This window comes from Suncus etruscus, chromosome 9, assembly GCF_024139225.1.
Source record: "Suncus etruscus isolate mSunEtr1 chromosome 9, mSunEtr1.pri.cur, whole genome shotgun sequence".
NCBI lineage: Eukaryota > Metazoa > Chordata > Mammalia > Eulipotyphla > Soricidae > Suncus > Suncus etruscus.
The window spans coordinates 101,447,247-101,472,306 of record NC_064856.1 but is presented as its reverse complement, the minus strand read 5'-3'; the positions used below and the strand labels follow the sequence as shown (position 1 = coordinate 101,472,306).

General features: G+C 52.5%; 3 protein-coding genes across 3 annotated transcripts in view; all 3 read left to right on the top strand.

Moving 5' to 3' along the window:
* The window catches only part of SSRP1 (structure specific recognition protein 1), a 1,220,984-nt gene that overhangs the window by 790,251 nt on the left and 405,673 nt on the right, over window positions 1–25,060 (top strand). The window lies entirely within an intron of this gene.
* TIMM10 (translocase of inner mitochondrial membrane 10) overlaps window positions 1–25,060 on the top strand; it is a 322,347-nt gene that overhangs the window by 116,027 nt on the left and 181,260 nt on the right. The window lies entirely within an intron of this gene.
* Window positions 875–5,861, top strand: YPEL4 (yippee like 4). The gene is given in 10 exon segments (XM_049780006.1): window positions 875–1,075; window positions 3,432–3,646; window positions 3,648–3,701; window positions 3,704–3,763; window positions 4,062–4,108; window positions 4,757–4,772; window positions 4,774–4,810; window positions 4,813–4,856; window positions 4,858–4,866; window positions 5,083–5,861. Coding segments are annotated over 9 exon segments (384 nt in total). The 5' UTR covers window positions 875–1,075; window positions 3,432–3,619; the 3' UTR covers window positions 5,173–5,861.

Genomic DNA, 25,060 nt, shown 5'->3' with positions numbered 1-25,060 from the left:
GATTGCCAGAGCTGAGATGCCAATGCCTGTCCCTTTGAGATCCAAGTGGGGCACGTGGCTCTCAAGCTGAAAAACTAACTCACCCGCTTTTTTGCCATCACCACCAGTAGGAAGGCGCTACGGCTACGGCTACGCTGGCTGGCTCGGCTCTGCAGAGCTGGGGATGCGGTTCCCCAGGAGACCTGCTTCAGAAAGTTTACAGCCCAGAAGACAGCCTTATGTAATGGGGGTGTCTGTTCGGGAGGCGCCAGTCACTTGGAGGTAATTGATAAGACATTTCGCCTGTCAGATGGTGAGCGGGCATAACTGGTCTGTGACTCCCAAAGCGGATTAAATTGAGGCTCAGAGGGTGGAAGTAAGTGCCTGATACCAGCTTGGCAGGTGGGAGAAGGGGGCTACAGTTCAGCATTTGGGACGTGTAGGAAATCCTTCTGAATCGGGGCTGCCTTTTGGAGCAGCAATAGGAAATGTGTCATTGTGAGAGTGCAAGCATGCCCCTGATCCCCTCTTTCACTGTCACCCACCTTGTCACCAGTCCTGTCATTGGGCATCCATCCTCATCCTTCCCCCAGTTGCCTTCTCTCTCTCCTTGGTATCACTTTCTCCGTCCGGGTTCGTTTGTTGCTCAGCAAACAGCGTCTCCTCTGGCAGCACCCTTCCACCCCCAAACCCCTGCCTACCTCTCCTACCCCATGCCTCGATGATACCCGCCTCCCTCCCTCTCTCCCTCTCTCCCTCCCTCCCCACTGCCTCCTGTGTCTCCCAGCCCTGCTCTGACGTGGGAGGTGAGGGGGGTGGGGGGGACGGATGAGTCAGAGTGTTATGATGCAGTTCCACAACACACAGCTACATTCACCCACAGACCGAGGTACAGAGGAGAGACAACCTTTGGCCCCCCCACAGCTGGCCAGCTTGGCAAAACCTTCCCCCCCTAACCTTTATCATCCGGAGCCCCTAACTCCCCCTTCTCTTCCCAATTGAAGGAGCGGAGAGAAGAGAGAAGAGTGAGCAGAGAGATTGAGACATTGAGAGACACAGAGAGAGATAAACGGAGATCTCTGGAGCCGACCTCAAGGTGAGGGGGCGACCCTTCTCCAAATGAATTTCTTACCCCCCTGCCAATCTCTCCTTCCTGCTGCTGTGTTGCTTTCTCCTCTTTGCAAAAAGCATTATTCATCCACCCTTTGTTCTCCCTTCCCCCTCCCCGCTGCCTTTGCTCCTCTCTCGGCTTGGTTGGCTTGTCCATCCCTTGCCAAGGCTCTGCGGGTTCCCCCCCCCGAAACTCAGATCTCCCCGCAACTCTGGCTTGCTGCATCAGGCATCGCTGTTTATTGTTTTGCGGCGGCTGCTGTAGGACCCCCCCCCCCCCAATCCGCCTTGAGAGACCTGGCTGCGTTGCTCATCCTTTGGACCATACCATACTGCCAATGCCAGCCTCGGGGAGGGCCCCCCTAGGGCTTCGGGCAGATGAGAAAATCCATTGTGAGCAGGTGCCCCTCTTAGCCCCCCCCCCAGAGGCACGAGATTTGCACCTGGTTCCTTGAGCCTTCCCTCTGCCTGAGCTGTCAGCGCTGGTTGCTCAGAAAGCGCCCCCCCCCTTCTCTCCTTGTTCCCCCAGGTTCAACCCTGGACTCACTTGCAGGGGAAGGACATCTATCCCCTCCAGCATCAACTAGCTTGTGCTTTCCGCTGGTCGTTTGTCCCACTTGCTTCGCTCTGGGATGGGAGATGGGGAAGAAATGACCTCTTTAACTCCCAAGGGGGATGCTCTGGCCTTTCTCAATGCCCACTTCTCCTCTGGGGGGGGGGGACTGGATGGGGGAGCAGTGGAGGGAGGACACGGGAGGTGTGCCGCCCGGAGGCTGGAGAGACTGAGATACACCCCAGGATGGTGAGCCAGGGGGGACCATAATCAAGGGGAACTCACAGGCAAAGTTGGAGGGCAACTAGCGAAGCCCAACGCTGACCGTTGTGTGCTGCTGGCCAGGAGGGCCCGGGCCTGTAGCCAGAACTCAGTGTCCCAAGGTCTCTGCTGCCTTCCTCTGCACAGGGACAGGACTGACCCTGAAGATTAGCTCTCTGATGGAGAGATTGGAAGATCCCACCGCAGAGGACAGGGACTCAGTTGCCCCTTGCTAGTTTGAATGGCCTGGAATAGCTGGAGCATCCAGTCCATATCTTGGAACCAAACAGCTAAGGCCAACCCCCCCCCCCCACTAGGAGCCAGGAGGTCCCGAAAACAGGCCCCCCGGCCCCCCTCCCCTTGCTTATCAGAGGCAGCAGAGGACTCCTCCCAGCCTATCCTCTGCTCCAGCCCTTCTGGCACCCCAAGGCTGGACTTTGGGCTGATAATACCCACATTTTCATCAGCTTGCTTAATCAGAACCCAGCAATTATTATTTTTTTAATTCCTATCAACCCAATTGCTGCTGCTGAAACCAGACCCTGGGAGAAGGATGTAAAAAAAACAAACAACAAAACCAACTTTTGCATTTTGTGCCCCCCAAGAGCATGGTTTTTAGCGCATTAGAACACCCCCCACGTGCCCTTCTACTGCCCTGCTGGTCCCAGGAGTGCTGGCCACCTCCCTCCCATGTCCCCTATTTCCCAAGGGGCTCTCCACTGTCAGAGAGCTTTTCTCTCCTAAGGTTGTCTGCCTCTGCCTTCGTCCTTAACTTAGCAACGGCAACAGTTAGCTGCGAGCAGCAGAGGGAGACAGTGGCCAGATAGATAGAGGCCAGATAGATGATGCTCGGAGGGCTGGCCCGGGGGCAAGGCTGGATGGACCACGGGGGGCCCTGGCGAGGTCTGGTTGCCTCAGGATGGGGGCGGTGGAGTGCGGGTTCCCGGGAGAAGGCGGGAGCTGAATGCGTGCACCCGCTTCGGGTGGGCCAGCCCGCCCCCGACTCGCACCCCAGAAGTCCCTCCCTCACCAGCCCATGCAAAGGGAGGGAGGAAGACCCAGCGGGTTGCATGCACATGGAGGCCCTGAAACATGACAACAAAAACAGAAACAAAAACCGCTGCCAGGTTCCTCCCCGAGTTTGTGTCCACCCCCAGCAAGAGACACAGCATCCTCGCACACGCGTGGGGGGCTGCGATCCCCACCCAGCCAGCAAGCGCTGGGCACCCGGGCCCAAGCGGCTCCCATGGCAGGCGCCCGTGCCAGGCGTGCAAGCTCTCAGTGGAAAATGTGTGGAGGCTGCTCTCGTGCCCCAGGAGGGTGCCACGCCGCCTCCAGGCCTGGCACGGCCTCCAGGCTTGCAAGAACAGAGACGAAGACCCGGGGAGGCCTGGGGAAGGAGGGGCTTGCAAGATGTGCAAATGTTGTGTGGTGCGTCTGTGTTTTGGAAGGGGGGCTGTTGCAACTCTCTCTGCTCCCTGCCCTCATCTCTGGGATGGGTGGTGGGGGGTCCTCTCCTCGCCCGCAGGTGACATCCATTTCTATCTGCTTCACGTCTGGGGGGGGCCCTGGCCGGGCAGCCCCCCCCGCACTTCTCCTGCCCTGAAACACGGCTCTAGCCAACCTGCTCCGTTGCTTCACCTGCGACCGTCTGTGTGGGGGCTGCACGGACGCCAGCCCCTCCGGCCCGCCAGGGCATCGTTGCTGCAGCCCGACATGCCCAGCTGCGACCCCGGGCCCGGCCCCCGCCTGCCTCCCCGCCAAGACCTTCCGCAGCTACCTGCCCCGCTGCCATCGGCACCTACAGCCTGCGTCCACTGCCGCGCGCACCTGGCCAAGCACGATGAGCTCATCTCCAAGGTGGGGCCTTGGAGCAGGGGATGCTCATCGGGCACTTGCGTTCGCAGGCAGGCGGCGGGAAGATTCGGGGGGTGGGATTGGGGGGGGATGAGGGAGATTGTTTATTTTTGGGGGGGGTCACATCTGGCAGGGCTCAGGGGTTACTCCTGGCTCTGCACTCAGGCAGGGGGGACTATATGGGATACTGGGATTCGAACCAGGGTCTGTCCTATGTTGTATCGCTCTGGTCCCAGTGAGAGACTGATGCAGTTAGTTGGCTGAGCTTGTGACCCTATCTCTCTGTCTGTCCTCTTCACAGTCCTTCCAAGGGAGCCATGGGCGAGCCTAGCCTTGTTTTAACTCCGTGTGAGTCCCACCTCTCTCCTCTTCTTCTTCCTGGGGGGGGGGGGGTGCCACCCTGCTTGATCATTCCTGGGGGTCCTGGGGGAAGGGAGTGCTGGCTTTGCCTCCTCTTGGGTCTCAGATATCTACTCACTCTGCAGTTCTTTGGTGAGGAAAGTCTAGACCAGGGGTCTCAAACTCGCGGCCCGCGGCCGGCCTTCAAATACCGCAGGTATTCACGATTATCTCGCTTACCGACTAATCGCAATAAAATACGCATTAGTAGGGGAAAAAAATCGCATTTAACATTCGTATACCCCGAACAGTTGTTTGGGGTATGCAAATGTTTAATGCGATTTTTCCCCTTACTAATGAGATTTTTTTATTGTGAATATTCGGTAAGTGAAATCCCTTATGCGGCCCTGCCTCACCCTTGACTTGGCCTCCTGCGGCCACCCAGGTAAAATTTGAGTTTGAGATCCCTGGTCGTAGACCTAACCCTTCTAGAAGAAGGGTTTAGGACCAGAGAAACTGGTCCTAACTAAACCTGGGGGAGGCCAGCTAGATGGGTGAAGGTGTCTCCCACGTGGAAATTTCTGGGGGTAGTGGGGGATGCTAACTGACAGAGCAACCCCACTGGGGTCCTTGGTCCTTCCTGTTTTCCTGAAACAGGGTCAACGTGGGGTGTGGGGCCAGCCGAACAGCGCCTCCTCCTTACGGGGCTGCACTCGTAGCTGATATTTTCTGCGAGAGCTGCAAGACCACCCTGGGATTGGAAGTATGTAAGTACCTGGGCAGAGGGCTCTCCCTGTCCACACTCCTGACTTCCTGGGGGGCTCCCATAGCCCTCCAAACCCCAAAAGACCCCATCAGCTCTTCCCATAAGTCCAAAGGATCTAGTTATGGGCCGGGGTGGGGCAGGGGCCGATGTTTTGTTGTTCCAAGGGGGGAGGGCCTTGGCCAGTTTGGTCCTTCATGCAAGGCCTCCCCTCCACCAGGAACAAGCTTTTGAGACAAGCCAGAAGTACAAGGAAGGGAAGTACATCATTGAAATGTCACACATGGTGAAGGACAATGGCTGGGATTGAGGGCTTCCTGCGGGCTGCGTCCTCCCTCCGCATGGCCCACCCTCCCTGCCCTGTCCCCCTGGCCCTGTCAAGCCGTCCATACCAGCATGAGTCCTGCCCCAGCCCGGAAGGGAAGCCAACCCCTCCCCTGCCTCCACCTCATCACTCCCAGCCCCTCTAGAACAGGGGTCTGGGCTAGCCCCGGGGTGTTCAAGGCTCACGAGTGGGCGGCAGTCAGGGAGATAGCAGTAGGGGAGAGGGATGGAAGTGGAATGAACCTGGCAGCCCCCAGGACCCCACTTAGAGAAGCCAGCAGGGACAGAGACTCAGGCAGAGAGAGACAAAGCTAGAGGAGAACCAACCTCTCGATCCAATGACCCAGGGACAGAGCTTGAGGCCCATTCCGGGCCACAAATGAGCAGATGCAACAATGCCTGGGTGAGCGAAATTTTGGCCTCAGACACTGGGAGATCCCAGGGTCTCTAGGGGGAAGTTTCCCACCCTACCCCCCAGTTTATTCTTAGGGGAAAAGAACTGGTGTGAGAGCTGCAGGGAACCCCCTGCCCCATCCCAGGCCCTGGGAAAGAGAAATGCAGGGTTTTCCATTTCACTCCACTTGTTTATCTTGGCACTAAAGAGGGCACTTTTGAGTATCTAACCTTCGCCATGGGGTGGGTGGGGCAAGCGGGCCCTGGGACAGGCCCCCACTGGCCCACTGGCTGTTTTCCAGAGTGTTCTGTGAGGCTCCAAGAGCCCTGGGCCCTTAGAAGGAGGTGGGGAGTCAGTGCTGGCGAGGCCAAGCCTTGCCACGTTGCTGCCACCCAAGCGAATGATACTTTGTATATACATAAATTGTTTGGGTCTATTTTTAATAAAAAGTGCAAAATGCCACCCGCGAGGGACTCTTGTCCTTTGACTTTCCTTCCGTTGGCGCCAGAACCAGTCCCAGTTACACACAGAAAACCTGCATTGGGGGCCACTAGGGGGCAGTAATTGGCTGTATCTGCCAAGGTGGGCAGGAACTTTTCATCAGGGGTTGCATTTTCAGGGTGGGGCTAAGGAAAAGATGGTTTCTTTATTTCCCTCTCTTTTGTTGCGGTGCTTGGAATCAGTATTCTGACTTCAAGACCGCAATGACACATGCTCTACGACTGAACCACATTCCCAGGGATGGCTTTTTGAGCAATCTTCCTCCGTCCTCCTGGACCATCCCGAAACAGCTCCCTGCCGGAGTCCTGGACAATTGAGACCTTCCTCGCCTGGGATCCCAGAATTGGCAGATGGAATGGAAGAGGCTTACCCCCAGAACCGGGGTGAACTTGGGTCCCACTGCATTTCCAGCCAGGTTTGATCAGTTTCCTGGCTGCATGGTTTGCTTGAAGATAAAAGGGGGCTGGAGAGCTAGTTAAAGGGTAAGGTGCTTGTCTTGCACACCAAGAGCCGACCTGGATTCAATCTAGGAATCTTGCATGGTCTGAGTATTGCCCAGATGTGATCTGTGAGCACAGAACTTGGGAGTTACCCCGAGCATTACCGGGGTGAGGCACTGCTCCCCAGTCCCCCCAAAAAGAAAAACCTCAGAGGTAGCAGTGCTTGGCCTAGCAAGCAGCTCTCCTGGACTCTATTACCTGGCACCTCCCTATGGTCCCCTCAAGCACTTGCTGAGCAGAGGCCAGTAATTAAGGCCTAAGCAGAGCTGGGTATTGTACCAATCCCACCAGTTAATCAGCTAGCTAAGGCAGAATGATCTGGGTAGTTCACAGGAACGGAACAAAACGGCTCATAAATGGCACTATCATGTGATCTAGTTGGGGGGGCAATGATATGAAATTCCTGGGGTTAGGTTACCAACAACTGCAGGAACAGATGGTACCGATGGTTAAAAATTACTTGTTAGGGCCTTAGAAATAGTTAGTGAGGATGTTTTGCCTTGCTTGTGGCTAACCGAGTTTGATCCCCACATCCCTTGGGATCCCCTGAGGCTGCCAGGAGTGATTTCTAAGTGCAGAGCCAGGAGTAACTTCTGAAACATCACCGGGTGTAGCCCCCAAAATCACTTGTTTTGGGGACTGAAGCAATATATAGCCAGTAAAACAACCTAGGTTTGACCCCTGAGCACAGACTTCTAGGTATAGCTCCCCAAAACAAAATCACTTGTTCCATAAGCTAACTCCTCACTTCCAGATTCATTCATGGTAACTGCAAATGTCTAGAGAACACCTATTCCTTTTCAGGCTCAGGCTAAGCATGAGGAATGAAGAAGCCAGGAGAGAGCAAGGTGGCTGAGGCCTGATTCCAGGGAGCTTTTGTCTAGTGTCAGGGAAGAACGTAGTGATCAGGAAAGGCCAGCAGGAGACTGCAAAAGGCTAGAGAGGAAGTTGGGGTTGGAAGGTGTAGGAAGAGGTTCAGCCTAGGGTTGGAGGGTCACAACAGTACCTCAAGAATGGGAAGCTGTGGGCCAGAGCTATAGCACAGTGGTAGGGCATTTGCCTTGCATGTGGCTGACCTGGGACAGACCCAGGTAAGATCCTGGCATCCCATATGATTCTCCAAGACTGTCAAGAGTAATCCGAGAGCTGCTGGGTGTGGTCCCCTTAAAAAAAAAAGGGAAGCTGGGATAACAAAATGCAGAACATGGGGCAGGAAACTATTGAGATCTGTCTCAAATGCCTCCATTCCAGCTCAGATAACCTAACAATGCAGGTGAATATATATGAGATGGCAGGAAAGACAGGAAGAGCTCATAAATAGGGAATCTTACTTAAGGCATTGGGAAACACAGAAATATCTGTGTGGACATGTTCAAGCGCAGAGTGTCCTTGTCAAGTGACTGTTTTATGCCTAAAGGAGCTCTCAAATGGAAATGTCTTTAGACTATCATCTCAAACACTGTCAATTCAAAGGAACAGGCTGAATGCCAAGAGCAGACTGGAAGACATCATGGTGTAAGAAGACCATGAAAAGAATGACGTTGGGGCTGAAGACATAGTACAGTGGGTAGGACTTACACGCAGCCAACCTGGGTTCAACCCCTGGCACCCCAGAGCCCCACCAGGAGTGATTCCTGAGCACATAAACCAGGAATAAGCCTTGAGCATAGCCAGGCCTGGCCCAAAAGAAACTGTCTAACACCCCTAGTTAAGAGAACTTATGGGGGGTCTGCCTGGTGATGCTGAGCACCATCCCTTCTCTCCTCCTCAAGCAGTGGGACTCGAAACACCCTGTTTCTGCACCACAGTTCAAACAGCTTTGCCCAGCCCATGAGTTGCTGACTCTGAAAATCAGGAGGCACAGAAGTAGCTGCCTTTTTAAAGCTCCCCAGATAGATCTATTAGAGGGCAATGCATGCAGGAAACAAAGAAGCAAATGGCATAGTCACTGCTCTCAAGTTCTTTGGACTGTCTCAGAAGGCTCCTTCTGTGGGCTTGGCTCAAGTGTGCTATTTAATCTCAAGGATCAAGTCGTGAGCAAATGGAGACAAGCAGTTGGCACCACTCACAAGTTAGCCTGTGTCCACAGGGGTCCTGCTGGGCACTCAGGGAGTGATTCAGGGAGAATGGGGAAGAGGGATCTCCTGTCTATGCCCTAGACCCAGCTGCAGGCCTGAATGTCAGGAGTACAGATTCTGGTTCTAGGGAGAGAGGTCTTTCAAGTTAAGTCTTTTTTCCTATCCTGGGAACCTTTTACTTCTAGAGTCTATTCAGACCTCAGCAGTGATTCTCTTCATCTTCTTCACCCACCCTCCCATTCATTCCAGGAATCCATCGTTTAGCCAAACCAAGTCACCTCTTATAGCCTTAAGTTGACTTGGAGCTGTGTCCTCAGACGACCTGCAGGTGTCGCCCTAACCTGCCACTGGGCTAAGGAACTCTTCCTCCCTCCTGGAGAACTTACACCAACCTGTCCAGATGACTGGACAAAAGGATGGGTCCACAGCCAGGTGGAGGACATGGCTAGAGGTCGGTTTCTGCTGGCTGAGCCTTGGTGCTGGAACTGTAGTAACAGAGGAAAAGCGTTTGCCTTGAACATGTCCAACCTGGGTTCAATCCTCAACAGGCCCAAAGGGTCTCTTGCAAACTAGTAGTATCCTGAGTCTAGAGCCAGGAGTGGGCATTGAAAGTTGTGTGACCAAATGCACCCCCCCCCAAAAAAAAAAACAACCTGTCCATAGGGCCAGAGTGATAGCACAGTGGGAAGGGTGTTTCACTTGCACGTGGCAGATCCGGGTTTAATCCCCAGAATTCTGTATGGTACCCCAAGCCTGCCAGGAGCAATTTCTGAGCACAGAGCCAGGAGTAACCAAAGTGCCATCTGGTGTGGCCCAACCCCCCCCCCAAAAAAAAACCCCCACAACCAGAAAGATCATATAAGTTCGTTCTTTCCGTATGTCAGAGATGGTCAACACACCTTGATTCCCTAGTACCACCATATGTCTCCAAACCTTGCCAGGGTATGATCACAAAGCTGAGAATCAGGAATATGCCCTGAGCATTTTACAAAATGTGGGTTCATGGGGGCTGAGAGATAGCATGGAGTAAGGGCGTTTGCCTTTCATGCAGAAGGTCATCAGTTCAAATCCCGGCGTCCCATATGGTCCCCCGTGCCTGCCAGGAGCAATTTCTGAGCATGGAGCCAGGAATAACCCCTGAGCACCGCCGGGTGTGACCCAAAAACTAAAAAAAAAAAAAAAAAAAAAAAAAAAATGTGGTTCAGGGAGGCCAGAGAGATAGCATGGAGGTAAGGCGTTTGCCTCGCATGCAATAGGTTGGTGGTTCGAATCCTGGCATCCCATATGTCCCCTGAACGTGCCAGGAGCGATTTCTGAGCATAGAGCCAGGAGTAACCCCTGAGCACTGTCGGTGTGACCCAAAAATCAAAACAAAACAAAACAAAATGTGGTTCAAATCCAAATCAAGACTTTTGAGACTCAATTTTTTTTGCCTCTGTGAAATGGGGGTATGACTCTCAACCATTATTCAGGCTCATCAGTTTTCAGGGAATATCCAACCCTGGCACCGCTGTGGGCAACAGAGCATAGGATAAAAAGTAGGACACTTGCCTTGTTACACAGCAGAGGCCAGGTCCCTATCCATTACTGTGGTGTACCAAACCCTGTCAAATGTGATTCCCGGGGCCAGAGATAGCACAGCGGTAAGGCGTTTTGCCTTGCAAGAGCTGACCCAGAAGCAATGGTGGTTTGAATCCTGGCATCCCATATAGTCCCAGTGCCTGCCAGAAGCGATTTCTACGCAGAGAACCAGGAGTAACTCCTGGGCATTGCCGGGCATGGCCCCCCCAAAAAAGTGATTCCTGAGTACAGAGTGAGGAGTAAACTCTGAGCACTATCATGTATGACCCCCAACTCCCCCCAAAAATCAGAGGCAGAGTGAAAGTACAGTAGGCATGGTGCTTGCCTTGCATACTGCCAACCTGGGTTTGATCCCTGGCATCCCACATGGAACCTGTCGAGAGATTCCTGAGTGCATAGCCAGGAAGTAAGCCCTGAGTACTGCCAGGTGTGGCTCAAAAGACAAAAAAAAAATGCAGGTGCGGTCATGGATGTCCCTAGTGTGACTGCTGTGAGGCTTCCTTGATTCACAGCAGGGTCCCAGGCTGGTACCTGATGGCAGAGAAAGTGCGGGTGGCGAGGAGGCAGGCAGCGCTGAGGAGCTCTGCGTGGCCAATGCCCTTTTAACATTGCACTGCTAGTGACAGGTGCAGACCAGTAGCACAATGTGAAAAGAGCTCCGGCCAGCAGTGGCGGCATGCTGGGCCTGCCTCCTCGCGCCCAGACCCCTCAACTTTGCCTCCTCTTGTCCCTTCACCTTCCTCCTCCTCTCATATGACCTTTGTCTTGAGGTCTGTAGGGGGGTGTTCTGGGTCCAAGGACGTGGCTGCAGGAGTACTCTGAGTTTAGCACTTCACAGAAAGTGACTGGCAGTAACCCCAGGAGTTGGAGGAGCCACGACCACTGCAATGGGTCACTTCTCTCTCTCCTCTTGGGGCTACAGCGATATTCCAAGTTTCCCTTGTGCATGGCTGACTAGGGTTTGATCTCTGGCCTCCCATATTATCCCCTTAAACTGCCAGGAGTTAATTCCTGATTGCAGAGCCAGGAATAACCCCTAAGCACCATCAGGTGTGGCCCTCAAACCAAAAACATTTCTTTCCTCTTACCTACCTACTGGCCTGTTAGATTGAGGTAAAGGAAAGCTTTTAGGGGACAAAGAGGCTCATTGGCTTACCCAAGAGAAAGTGGGGAGGACAGAGGTCCCCAGGTAGCAAAGATGCTCAAAAGTCTTGAGGTACCAGCATCTGTCTTCCAAGTCTACTCTATGAATTCAGCAAAAATGGTAAGGTCCAGGGCCAGAGATAGCATGGAGGTAGGACATTTGCCTTGCACGCAGAAGGACGATGGTTTGAATCCCGGCATCCCATATGGTCCACTGAGCCTGCCAGGAGCGATTTCTGAGGGTAGAGCCAGCTAGGAGTAACCCCTGAGCAAAGCTGGGAGTGACCCCCCCAAAAAATTTTTTTTACAAATGGTGAGGTCCAGGGTTCCCCTCTCTTTTATGTAGACTCAGGGTAGGTAGGCTTTTGGCGGTGGGGTTGGAATCTGGGTAGTTCCCAGTTTTACCCAAGGACCACGGTTTTGGTCTTGCCCCGTCGTAACCAAATGATGGACAAACAATCCCTACACAGACTGGAACCCAGAGCCAGGAAATAGCCCTGGATGGACACCCTGAGTGGCCAAAGGCCCAGAGGCTGGCAGAATTCTGCTATGGCTGAGGCGATGTTCTGGGGGCCCCCTTCAGCCTGCAGGATTCCCCTCCCGCCTCCCTCAGGAAGCAGCAGAGGGTCCCCTCATGCCCAGGCAAGAGCTGGTTCCTGTCATCTGCAAACAGTGGGCCCCAAGCCACAGCCCAGTTCCAATGGGCGGAAACCGGGGGTCAGTCACCAGGCCTGGACTCCAGGGTCGAGTCAACCCGTCTCAGCTGGGAATATAGGATGGTGCCAACATGGGGGTAAGGAACAGAAGGGCCCAGCGAGCCTCAGGGGGCAAGATCCTTCACCCCCAGAATCTCCAGAGCGCCCCTTGGGGGCAGAAGCACGAGGGGACTGGGTGGGCCCCAGTTTCCCTCGGCCATCCCAGTGGACCCCACGCCTTGCAGAGCGGGGCCCAGCCTTCTGCAGCCTGCGGGCCCTTCCCCCAGCCCCTAGCTCCTTCCAGGAGGAAATGGGGGAAGGGAGGCCCGGCTCAAGTTCTCCCCACTCCCCCTCCTCATTGGCCACCATCTTCCGGCCCCTGCCCCCCGAGCAGCAGGGGCTTGGGGCCCAGCCTGTGGAAGGGAGAGAAAGGGCAGGTGGAGGGTTAGCCGGAGCGGCGGGGGTGCGCGGGCAGGGGCCCCCCACTCTCCCCGCCCACCCCTCCTTGCAGCCATGGCGACCAGGAGGAGGAGGAGGAGAGGAGGAAGGGGAGTCCAGGAGGGTCCTGAAAGCTAAGTTCTGTGAATGGAATGAGAAAGGGTGGGGGGTGAGAGGCGCTTTCCTAGGCACACCCTACTGAGAGCCCCGCACCCCCCTTCCCCACCATGCACACCTCCAGGCCGGACCACACACGTACAACAAGCACCAACTCTTAGCAGCACGACACAGCCCTTTTCCTCCCCACACTTACCCCAAACAGCACAGAATGCAAGGGAGCAAGGGCGTGCGGCTCCCCCCACAAACCCTGGAGTCTCCCCCTAAAAAAAACTCTCAGCTTCCAATAACCTGCCTCACACCCACACGCAGCCCCATGGCTCACCCCACAACTTCTCACTTGGCAGGACCCCCTTCCTCCCCATGCACACCCAAACACACACAGAGCCCCTGTTCTGGCCCATCAACCTCCCCAAGACCCCCCCAAATTTACCCACACACACCCCTAATCCCCTACCACACCCACTCCCCAACTAAAAAATTGACTAGAGGGGTCACCCCAGGGCCCCATGCCAGGCCTGGGAAGGTGGACAACCCAGGTGCAGATGTTTGCAACTGGAAAGAGATGCCCAAGAAAGGGGAGAGAAAAAGGAAGATGAAGAAAGAGCCCCCCCCCCCCCAAATGACCGCCCCAGCTCAGACCAACCCCCCCCCCAAGACCCGAGAAGAGGCGGTGTTACCCTTTGGGGCGCTCACATCCCTACTCGGGGCTCTTCGGCACGTCCGTCTGTCTGCCCGGCACCTCCTCTTCCCGGGCTTTCTGGGCCCTGCCCTGCCCTGCCTTCCCCGGCCCCGCCGAGCTCCCCCTCTCCCACGCCCTCTCGCACCCCCAAACCCCTCTCTTTCCTCTCGGGCCGGGCTCCGGGCTCCCCCACGGCCGCCCGGATCGGATGGGGTCGGATGGGATCGGATGGGATCGAGGCGCCCAGGTTGGGCCCGGCCAGGCCCCGCAGGCACCACCGCGCGCGCGATGCGTCCTCGGCTCCTGCGGGGGCTCCGGCCCCCCGCGCCCCCTTTCTCCTTCCACACTCCCTGCCGTCCATCTTGAATACTTGGGATTCTTGAATGGAGTGAACAGGATCCGCTCCCCCAGGCTCCCATTGGCTGCGGGTTAACCCTTTTGAAACGAGATCCTCCCTGCCATTGGCTCCAGCGGGCTCCCCTCGGCTCCCCCCAACTCCCATCCCCCTCTTCCCCCCCTTTAGCAGCCGGCGAGGTCAGGGCAACTCCCGGTTGCCCCCTCCCCTCCTGGCCTCTCACCCCCCTACCACCACCACCCCCAACACCCAGACCCCCCAGCTCTGATCCGCCTCCCTTTTGGCTCTCTGCACGCATACACACGTATGTCTGCACACGGCTGGCTGCAGGTGAGGGCATAGTCGGTTCCCGCCAAATGCAGCCCAGGGCGTTGGGCTGGTAGAAAGCCAGGCCTCCCCCCCCCCAAAAAAAAAAATTCCTCCTTGCAAGCTCCTGGGGGCTGCATTTAGAGACCCTTGGAAGATGCAAGAGGTGCAATTCCCTGCGCACAATTTACCTCTTGCATTGGGGATGCGGGGTGGCCTCCTTAGCTTCTCCTTCTCCCTCTCCACACACACACCAGGGCCACTGAGAACTCCTGGAGCTCCCCCAGATTCTCTCCCCCCCCTCCATTGTACCCCGGGGTTTTCTTGCACAGGAACCGGCCAGTTCCGGAAAGATGATCCGGAAAAACTCATTCCCCCCAGTGCCTCTAGGCAGATCTGACCCGAGCAGGAATGTGCAACATCTGGAACTGGGGCTCAGCTCGGACACCAAAGTCCCCCCAACAGGCCTGGTCCGCTAGGGGCTCCGACCTGCCTGTGAGTCCAGGACTTTTGGTGGATGAGGCTGCAGGGGAAAGAAAAGGACCACATCTGCCAGGAGCCTGATCCTCTTTCAGGCCTCAGTTTACTTCTTTGCAGGAGGTTGGTGGAGCGGAACAGAGTCCTATAGAAGTTTCCATGTGAAGGTGGAAATGGCAACCACGAGGGTCAGGCACTGTGGTAGCCACGTGTGGTTCCAGTGACTGAGACTTATGCACTTATTTGCTTGTACTGATTTTTAAGCAGCCATGTGGCAACCTCACTCACTAAGTCAGGCTCCTGTCTTGATTGGTGCAGGTCCAGAATCCCTTAGTCCTGCTGAAGAACAACAGCATTTGATGAGCCTGGTTTGGGGTGGTGGGATAAGGTCAGGGGAAGTTCTTTTTCTTTGTCCTCTCAGCTACAAAGTCCTCCATAACCCCCAGAGTGGAATTTGAGCATCCTGGGCACCAATGCCGAGGAAATGAGATTCTGATCCCAACTAACACTCTCTTTAAGAGTACCCCGTTTTGGGGGGCCGGAGAGATAGCACAGCGGTAGGGTATTTGTCTTGCATGCAGCCGACCCAGGAGGGACCCAGTTCAATTCCCATATGGTCCTCCGAGCCTGCCAGGAGTGATTTCTGAGCACAGAGCCAGGAGTTAACCCTGAGCGCCGCTGGGTGTGGCCCAAAAACCAATCAATCAATAAAGTTTAAAAAATTATATTAAAAAAAAGAGGACCTTGTTTCTGTTCTGCTCCGAGAGCTGAGGTACATGCACTCCATGCTACAGTGTTTGAGCGAGACACACCAAGCAGTGCTCAGGGGACCATATGTGGTGCTGGGGATTTAGCTATGTGCATGGTAAAGATCTTATCTCTGGACTACCCCCCTTTTTGTTGGGTTTGTTTGGGGGCCATACCTGGCAGTGCTCAGTGCTTACTGGCTCTGTGCTCAAGGACCACTCCTGGCTGTTCTTGGAAGATCTTATGTAGTGCCATGGCTCAAACATGGATTGGTCATATAAATGAGAGGGAAGCACCATTCCTGTGATGCCATCTCTCTGGCCACTGTATTCTCTCAATAGTAGAGGGGTTAAGATCGGTAGAATGTATTCTTTTTTGTTTGATTTGGTTTTTGGATTTTGGGTCATACCTGGCAGTGCTCGGGTTACTCCTCACTCTATGCTCAGAAATTGCTCCTGGCAGGCTCGGGAGACCATATAGGATGCCAGGATTCGAACCACTGTCCGTCTTGGATCGGCTGCATGCAAGGCTAACACCTTATTTCTGTGCTACCTCTCCGGCCCCCAACCTAGGATGTATTCTTTTTTTTGGGGGGGGGGTTTGGTTTTTGTTTGTTTTGCGGCTACCCTCAGCTGTGATCAGACTTCAATTCCTGGCTCTGTGCTCAGGGATCTTCTTTTTTTTTTTTTGGTTTTTGGGCCACACTCGGCGTTGCTCAGGGGTTACTCCTGGCTGTCTGCTCAGAAATAGCTCCTGGCAGGCACGGGGGACCATATGGGACACCGGGATTTGAACCAACAACCTTTGGTGCTGGATCGGCTGCTTACAAGGCAAACACCGCTCTGCTATCTCTCTGGGCCCTGGGGGGGGGGGGGTTTGGTTTTTGGGTCACACCCAGCGGCGCTCAGAGGTTATTCCCGGCTCTACAATCAGAAATTGCTCCTGGCAGGCGAGGGGGACCATATGGGATGCCGGGATTCAAACCACCATCCTTCTGCATGCAAGGCAAATGCCTTACCTCCATGCTATCTCTCCGGCCCCAGGGTGTATTCTTTTTTTTTTTTTTTTGGTTTTTCTGGCCACACCTGTTACTGTCCTTCCTTGGCTAGCGCTTGCAAGGCAGGCACCTTACCTCTAGTGCCACCTCGCCGGCCCCCAGGGTGTATTCTTAATGAGTAGGATAGAGTAAACTGGGGTAGAAAGTAGTTTGTGTAGGGGCTAGAGCATTAGGACAGCGGGTAGGAAGCTTGCCTTGCACGCAGCCAACCCAAGTACTATTCCTAGCACTCCATATGGTCCCCTGAACACCACCAGGAGTAATTCTCGAGTGCAGAACTGGGAGTAGCCCCTGAACATTGCCAGATGTGGCCCACCCACCAAAAAGTTTGTCTTGTGCTAAGACATTGCCAGCCCCACAGGATGGCCAGAGGGGCCTCTAACAGCACGTGCAAACCTAGAGTGCTCAAGTTTTCTTGGGTTCCAAAAATAATGGGTAGTCAGAGCCTGGTTTCTGCATCAGTGTGTTTGAGAGGCTCCACTGTGACACGAACAACCGTGAAGAAGCTGTAAAACAGAATAATGCTAGGTCTTTCTAAACAAAAAGTGGGGCTTCTAGAAGGAAAGGAGTACAGGACCCCAGGATTATGATAGCTGCAATTAAGAGTGATAGAGCCAGAGCTCTGCACCTAGCAAGAGTGCTTTTCTGCATCCCCTGTCTCAGTTTGCACAATATGTGTCCACCCTCACTTCCAGGGGATCTGAGAAGCTCTGGGTACTAGGAAGGCTCAGTTCCCTGGTGAATGGCTTCTGTCTCAATTTTCCTTTCTTCCTGGTGAACAAACAGTACTGAATGACTTTTAGTGATTGGCAGCTAGAGGAGTGAAGGATTGTTCCCAAAGGAGAAGGAAATCTAAAGAGGCTTCCGGGAGGAAATAGCATCTAACACTGGAAGGAGAGAAAGGCATTAGAGACTAGACAATGGGAGGAAGGAAGATAAGGAACTGCCAAGGAGAGAGACTAATAAAAATAAGTACAATTGCCAGCAGGCTGGAATGATATAGTACTGCAAGTAGGGCGCTTGCCTTGCATGCAGCCAACCAGAATTTGATCCATGGCACCACATAGGGTCTCCTGAGCATGCCAAGAGCAATTCTGGAACAGAGCCAGGAGTAACCCCTGATCATTGCCAGATGTGGCAATTATTTATAATGTGGCAGATATTTATTTAATAATTAAAATTTTAAATATTTTGTCTAGGGTTGGTTGGGAATTCAGTGGGAACCTAGAAGCATGAAGAGAGTGGCAAGAATAAGAAGTATAGAGTGAGGGGCCGGAGAGATAACATGGAGGTAAGGCGTTTGCCTTTCATGCAGAAGGTCATCGGTTCGAATCCCGGCGTCCCATATGGTCCCCCGTGCCTGCCAGGAGCAATTTCTGAGCATAGAGCCAGGAATAACTCCTGAGCACTGCCGTGTGTGACCCAAAAACCACACACACACACACACACACACACACACACACACACACACACACACACACACACACACACACACACACACGCACGCAAAAAGAAGTATAGAGTGACCTAAGTTCGAGAACCCCATAACTCCCTATGGTTCTCTGAGGCCATAAGAGTGATCCCTGAGTGCAGAGCTAGGAGTAAACCAGGAGTTATTAGTGGTTTTGTGCTCAGAGATCAATCCTGGTAGTGCTGGGGTGGATCCTATGTGGTTTTGGGGGTCAAATCTCGATTGGATGTTTGCAAGGCAAGCAAGCACCTTCCCAACTGGACTATCTCTCCAGCACCCTGGTTTGCATGCAAGGTATTGAGCCCAAGTCTCATGCATTTGAGAGAATACTCTTTGCAGTTGAGGCACATCCCTTGTCCTGTTTGTGGGTGGTGGGGTGGTGGGTCATCTTGAACTTACTCCTCTAGCCTCTGCTGAGTTCCAGCGACATCATTTTTTATGAAATACTCATAGGCTTTTTTCCCCACCAAGAGACACTCCCATTTATCATCCAGTTACCCCAGTGGTCTCCACCTTCAGAGCTGCTGCTTTTTGTTGTTGTTGTTGTTGTTGTTGTTGTTTTGTTTTTTGAGTCACACCTGGCAGCTCTCCCAGGTTACTCCTGGCTCCACGTTCAGAACTTGCTCCTGGCAGGCTCGGGGGACCATATGGGATGCCGGGATTTGAACCAATGACCTTCTGCATGAAAGGCAAATGCCTTATCTCCATGTTATCTCTCCGGCCCCTCTTTTTTGGTTTTTGAGCCACACCCAGCAGTGCTCAGGGGTTGCTCCTGGCTCTGCGCTCAGAAATAGCTCCTGGCAAGCTTGGGGGACCGTATGGGATGCCAGGAATCCAACCCCGGGTCCATCCAGGTTGGCATATGCAAGGCAAACACCCTATCACTGCAATCGCTCCAACTCCCATGAGCAGCTGTTTCTGCTACTAGAGCCATAGCACACCTGGGAGGGCATGTGCCTCGCATGCAGCCAACTCAGGTTTAATCCTCTGCATCCCATATGGTTTCCCACGCACTACCAGGAGTGCAGAACCAGGAGTAAGCCCGAACATAGCCGGGTGTAGCCCAAAAGCAAATAAAAAGCGTCCAGAGCAATTGTACAATGGGTAGGGTGCTTGCTTTGCATGTAGCCCACCAGGTTTTGATCCCCAGTATCCACATATTCCATCAAGCATGCTAGGAGTGATCCCTGAGCACTGCCAGGTGTAGCCCCAAAGTAAACCTAGAAATAAACCCAGAGCTGCTGCTTCTGCCTTAGGCTGCAATCCTCCCCAAAGATACCCCTCACTCAGCTTCCGCAAACTCTCACAACCCTAGTCCCCCACCTAATGGGGCTCTTCTGCCACCTACTCAGCTCAGTCATCACCTGAGAATCCCTGTGATTCAAGGGTGAGGTGGATACAGAGGGCTTGGTTTTTACTCTTCATTTCCAGAACCCAGTCTGGTCCCCACCCATCCGCAGGGAAGAGTTGAACATGGAGTCCAGGAACAACCAGACATGGTCCAACCTGTTACAGGAGTGTGGAAAAATGCACCCAGGAGTTATTTGGCTCCTAGCCACCCTTCCACACCCCCACATCCTCTCCTCCTCCCTCCCCTGCTCTCCCTCTCTCTCCCCCCCCCCCTTCAGCTCCCATTCACCCTGGAGGTATCTTCTGTCTCCCTTTACTTTCCTTCCTAATGCACCCCTCCCATGCTGGTTTGAGTCCATTCACATTGAATTCTATAATTCAGGAGTGGAGGGGCCCATTTTTCCCCACTCCTCAGTGTCTTAGAAGACTAAAATGTAGAGAAAGGTTAGTGCCCATTCTCCTTGAACATCAGTGGAGGTAACTGTTGTTAACATGGTCTGTTTTGGGGCCCAGAGTGATAGCACAGCGGTAAGGCATTTACCATGCACGAAGCCAACCTGGGATGGACCCACGTTCAATCTCCAGCATTCCATATGGTTCCCCGAGCCTGCCAGGAGTGATTTCTGAGTGTAGAGGCAGGAGTAACTTCTGAGCACCACTGGGCATGACCCAAAAACTGGGAAAACAACAACAACAACAAAACTGGGAAAAACAACAACAACAACAACAAAACAAAACAAAACTATGGTCTGTTTGTTTTTTCTTTTCTGTTTGTCTGTTTGTTTTGGAGCCACACCCAGCTGTTCAGTTGTTATTCCTGGTTTTGCATTCAGGAATTCCTACTGGTAGGGCCCAGTTCTCAAAGTATCATACGTGGGCCCGGATAGCACAGCGGCGTTTGCCTTGCAAGCAGCCGATCCAGGACCAAAGGTGGTTGGTTCAAATCCCTGTGTCCCATATGGTCCCACGTGCCTGCCAGGAGCTATTTCTGAGCAGACATCCAGGAGTAACCCCTGAGCAATGCCGGGTGTGGCCCAAAAACCAAAAAAAAAAAAAAAAAGTATCATACGTGATGCCAGGGATCAAACCTGAGTTAGGATGCCAGAGATCAAAGCCAGGTCAGCTGTATGCAAGCTGAAGTGCCTTATCTGCTGTATGTTCTATCTCTTTAGTCTCGATGGCATGATTTTTTTGGGGGGGAGGGCACACTCAGTGATGCTCAGGGGTCCCTATGGCATAGTTTTTTGTTTTGTTTTGTTTTGTTTTGTTTTTAGGGTCATACCTGGCAGCACTCAGGGGTTTCTCCTGGCAGGTACTAGGGACCATATGGGATGCCAGGATTCAAACCAACATCCATCCTGCATTGGCTGCATACAAGGCAAACACCCTACCACTGTGCTATATCTCCAGCCCCTCAATGGCATAGTTTTTAATTCAAGAATTCATAACAGCCTTGTCACCTGCGTCTCTCCAATATCCGGTTCTCCTCCAATCATCAGGAACCTGTTTCACTACCATCATGTAGGCTCTGAAACTATTTCTTGGAAACATTTCTGGCCTCTAGGAGCTCACAGCTCACCCAAAACAGACATATAAGGAAAGAACAGTGTGGTTCAAGGGCTGGAGCTATAAGAGCTATAGCTATACTGCTACAGCAGTAGGCGTTTGCCTTGCATGCAGCCGATTCAGGACGAACGGTAGTTCGAATCCCGGCATCCCATATAGTCCCTGTGCCTGCCAGGAGTGATTTCTGAGCACAGAGCCAGAAGTAACCCCTGAGCTCTATTGGGTGTGCCCCCCCCCAAAAAAACAGGGGTTCAGATGGTGGCTTTGCACATAGTTGGATCCCAGCACTCCATAGGGTTCCCCAAGCTCAGCCACGAGTGAATTTTGAGCACCCCCAAGTATGGTCCAAAGCAAAAATGAATGGAGGGAAGAAAAACTGCAATGAAGACCCAAAGAGATGTAAAAGAACCACTCTGGCAAATGTCTTTCCCCGAGGTCTTGATTGTAGTCTTGCTTCATCTGTTGTCTCTCTTAGTGTACCTTGGGTCCGTTTTTTCGTTTGATTTTTGGGTCATACCTGGCAGTGCACAGGAATTACTCCTGGCTCCGCACTCAGAAATTACTCCTGTGAGGCTGGGGGTGGGTGGGTGACCATATGGGATGCTGAGAATTAAACCCGTGTTGGCCATGTGCAACTATCCCTCAAAACCCGTGTGTCCATTTTCATAAGCCAGGAGCAAAGGCCAAAGCCTGCCATCTGTTTGTTTTTTGAAAGTCTATCTGGAGCTACAATGGCAGATTTGAGTAGTTGTAACAGAAACCATATGGCAGCAAAGCCCAGTTTATTGGTCTCTTTACAAGTCTTGCTTACATTTAGATTAGGAGCTGTTTTTCCACTCTGTTATCATAGTGAGATGTTTTTTGTTACTGGTTCTAAATTTATTTTTTTGTGTGGCCACTTTTGCACTTTTGGTGTTCAGGACTTACTTTGTGTGCAGGGATTTGGGGGTTTGGGGCCCATATGGGGAGCCGGGGATCAAACCTGAATCAGCTGTGTACTAGGCAAGAGTCTTAATTACTGTACTATTGTGCTGTAACCAATTTCATAAAGATACAGAGAATTCAAGAGTGGCAACCATGGGCTGGAGAGATAGCATGGAGGTAGGGTGTTTGCCTTGCATGCAGTGATTCGAATCCTGGCATTCCATATAGTCCCCCATGCCTGCCAGGAGCGATTTCTGAGCATAGAGCTAGGAGTAACCCCTGAGCACTGACAGGTGACCCAAAAACCAAAAACTAAAAAAAAAAAAAAAAAAAAAAAAAGCAACCATGTGCCAGAGAGATAGTGTAGAGATAGTGTGTAGGGCACTTGCCTTGTACATGGCCAACCTGTGTTTGATGCTCAGCATCCTTTATGGTCCTCCAATCCAGCCAGGAGTGATTTTTGAGTACAGACCTAAGAGTATAGGACTGAAGAGATAGCACAGCAGTAGGGCGTTTGCCTTGCAGCATGCAGCCAACCCAGGACGAACAGTAGTTTGTGAATCCCAGCATCCCAGATGGTCCCAGCCAGGAAATATTTCTGAACTCAGAGCCAGGAGTAACCCCTGAGCACTGCCAGGTGTGACTTAAAAACCAAAAAGAAAAAGAAAAAAAAAAAAGATCTAAGAGTAAGCCTTGTATATTGCTGGGTGTGACCCAAAACAAAACATAATTTAAGAAGTGGCCATTACAAAAAAAAAAAAAAAAAAAAAAAGAAATCCTATCTTTGGGGCCAGAGAGATAGCATGGAGGTAGGGTGATTGCGTTACATGCAGAAGGACAGTGGTTCAAATCCTGGCATCCCAGATGGTCTCCCGTGCCTGCCAGGAGTGATTTCTGAGCATAGAGCCAGGAGTAACCCCTGAGCGCTGCCGGGTGTGATCCCAAAACCAAAAAAAAAAAAAAAAAGAAAGAAAAAAAGGAAATCCTATCTTTGAAAAAAAAAAAAAAGAAGTGGCCATTACAGGGTCCATAAGATAGTTTAGTGGCAAAGGGCATCTCCCAGCAAGCTTGGGCTTGGCTGCCCAGAAAACCCAGTGCTGTCATACAATGTCATACAGAGTATGATCTCTGGAGCCGCAGACAACCACAATTCAAGTAGTCTGAGTCCTGTGGCCAGGAGTGATCCTCAGTGAGTACCCATGCGAGTACCATAGCAAAACCAGAATGGGCTCGGCTGAAGCCCCTGGTGAGCTCATGCAAGCATCACAACCTAAGTGTTTACTTCCCACAAACAACACAGCCAAGTGTGTGGATGTGAGTGTGCGTATGTGTGTGATTTCCCAGTCATCTCAACAACACAGAAAATAGCCACAGAAAAGGACAGGGGACAGGGAAGAAAGACAACTGCCATGATCCTGAGAGCTGAAAAGGAATTATAGTCCAGATTTTCTTGTTTTTGTTTTTGTTTTTGGGCACACCCAGCAGCGCACAGTTGCTACTCCTGGCTCTGCACTCAGAAGTCGCTCTTGGCAGGCTTGGGGGACCACCCATATGGGATGCTGGGGATAAAACCCAGTTCCATGTCGAGTTGGCTGTATGCAAGGCAAACACCCAACTGCTGGGCTATCTCTCTGTCCCTACAGTCCTGATTTTCTACTCAGCCTTGGCAACTCAAGCCTTTCCACAGTCTCCTGGAAACTATCACAGCACAGTAGAAAAGGTGCTTGCCTTACACCCAGGATCAGTCCCTGGAATCCCATATGGTATCCTTAGTACCACCAGGAATGATTCCTGAGTACAGAGCCAGGAGTAAACCCTGAGAGCATTACAGGGTGTAGTCCAAAACAAAAAGAAGAAACTTTTTTTTTGTTTTTGTTTTTGGGCCACACCTGGCAGTGCTCAGGGGTCACTCCTGGCTGTCTGCTCAGAAATAGCTCCTGGCAGGCACGGGGGACCATATGGGACACCGGGATTCGAACCAACCACCTTAGGTCCTGGATGGGCTGCTTGCAAGGCAAACACCGCTGTGCTATCTCTCTGGGCCCAGAAGAAACTTCTTACAATGCCAGTCTCCTGCAGCTCCTTCCTATAGCACTCATCCTTAAACTCATGTAATATGGCTTCTGCCTTACTTCTGCTCAACAACTTTCTTCCAGGACCACCAATGACCTCCTCATTGCTGACCCAACCTTATTTCAATCTCAGCATACAATCTTTAAGATTCACTTCTGGGCCTGGAGAGATAGCACAGCAGTGTTTGCCTTGCAAGCAGCCCATCCAGGACCAAAGGTGGTTGGTTCGAATCCCTGTGTCCCATAGGGTCCCCCGTTCCTGCCAGGAGCTATTTCTGAGCAGACAGCCAAGAGTAACCCCTGATCATCGCCGGGTGTGGCCCCCGCCCCCCAAAAAAAGATTCACTTCTAAGGGGGCTGGAGAGATAGCACAGCACAGCAATAGAGCTTTTTTGCCTTGCACGTGACCAACCCAGGGGATGATGGTTCGATTCCCGGCATCTCATATGGTCCCCTGAGCCTGCCAATGGATGATTTCTGAGTGCAGAACCAGGAGTAACCTCTGAGCGCCACCTGGTGTGACCCAACCCCCACAAATAAATAGATTTGCTTCTAATGACTTTGGGTCTTAAGGTTTCCATGACTTTTGGGGAACTAACTGGCATTCTCTGGGTTTGCTCCTACCTCTGTGACAATCTCATTTTAGTTTTCTTCTCTTTAAGTCATCTTCCTCCTCTTGCTACCTAAATACACACATTCTGCTGGAATTTGTCCTTGGTCCTCCTCTGCCCCGATGCTCCCTCTCTGTCTTGAACAATCTACCCGTCTGATTTCAACATTTGCTTTCATGTTGATTTCCCAATAAACTGCTCCCGGCTGTGACTACTTACATGCTGACTCCTTACTCACCGACTTATGCACTGAATCTATCTCCTAGCAAACATAGTATCTGCCTGCATCTCCACCCTCACCTTATCAACTTTACCTCCTTTTACCATCGGTATTTAAATTCTTGGTTTGCTCAAGAGCTCTTTCCCCAGGGATCAGAGCGATAGCACAGCAGGTAGGGTGTTTGCCAGGTAGGGTGTTTGCCTTGCACACAGTCGCAGCCTACGTAGGACTGACCTGGTTTGATCCCCAGCATCCCATATGGTCCCCCAAGCCTGCCAGGAATGATTTATTTATTTATTTATTTATTTATTTATTTATTTATTTATTTATTTATTTATTGGGTCACACCCAGCAGCGCTCAGGGGTTACTCCTGGCTCTACGCTCAGAAATCACTCCTGGCAGGCTCGGGGGACCATATGGGATGCCGGGATTCGAACCACTGTCCTGCATGCAAGGCAAACACCCTACCTCCATGCTATCTCTCTGGTCCCAGTTTTATCTAATCTATCTTTTTTTTTTTTTTTTGGTTTTTGGGCCACACCCGGTGACGCTCAGGGGTTACTCCTGGCTATGCGCTCAGAAGTCGCT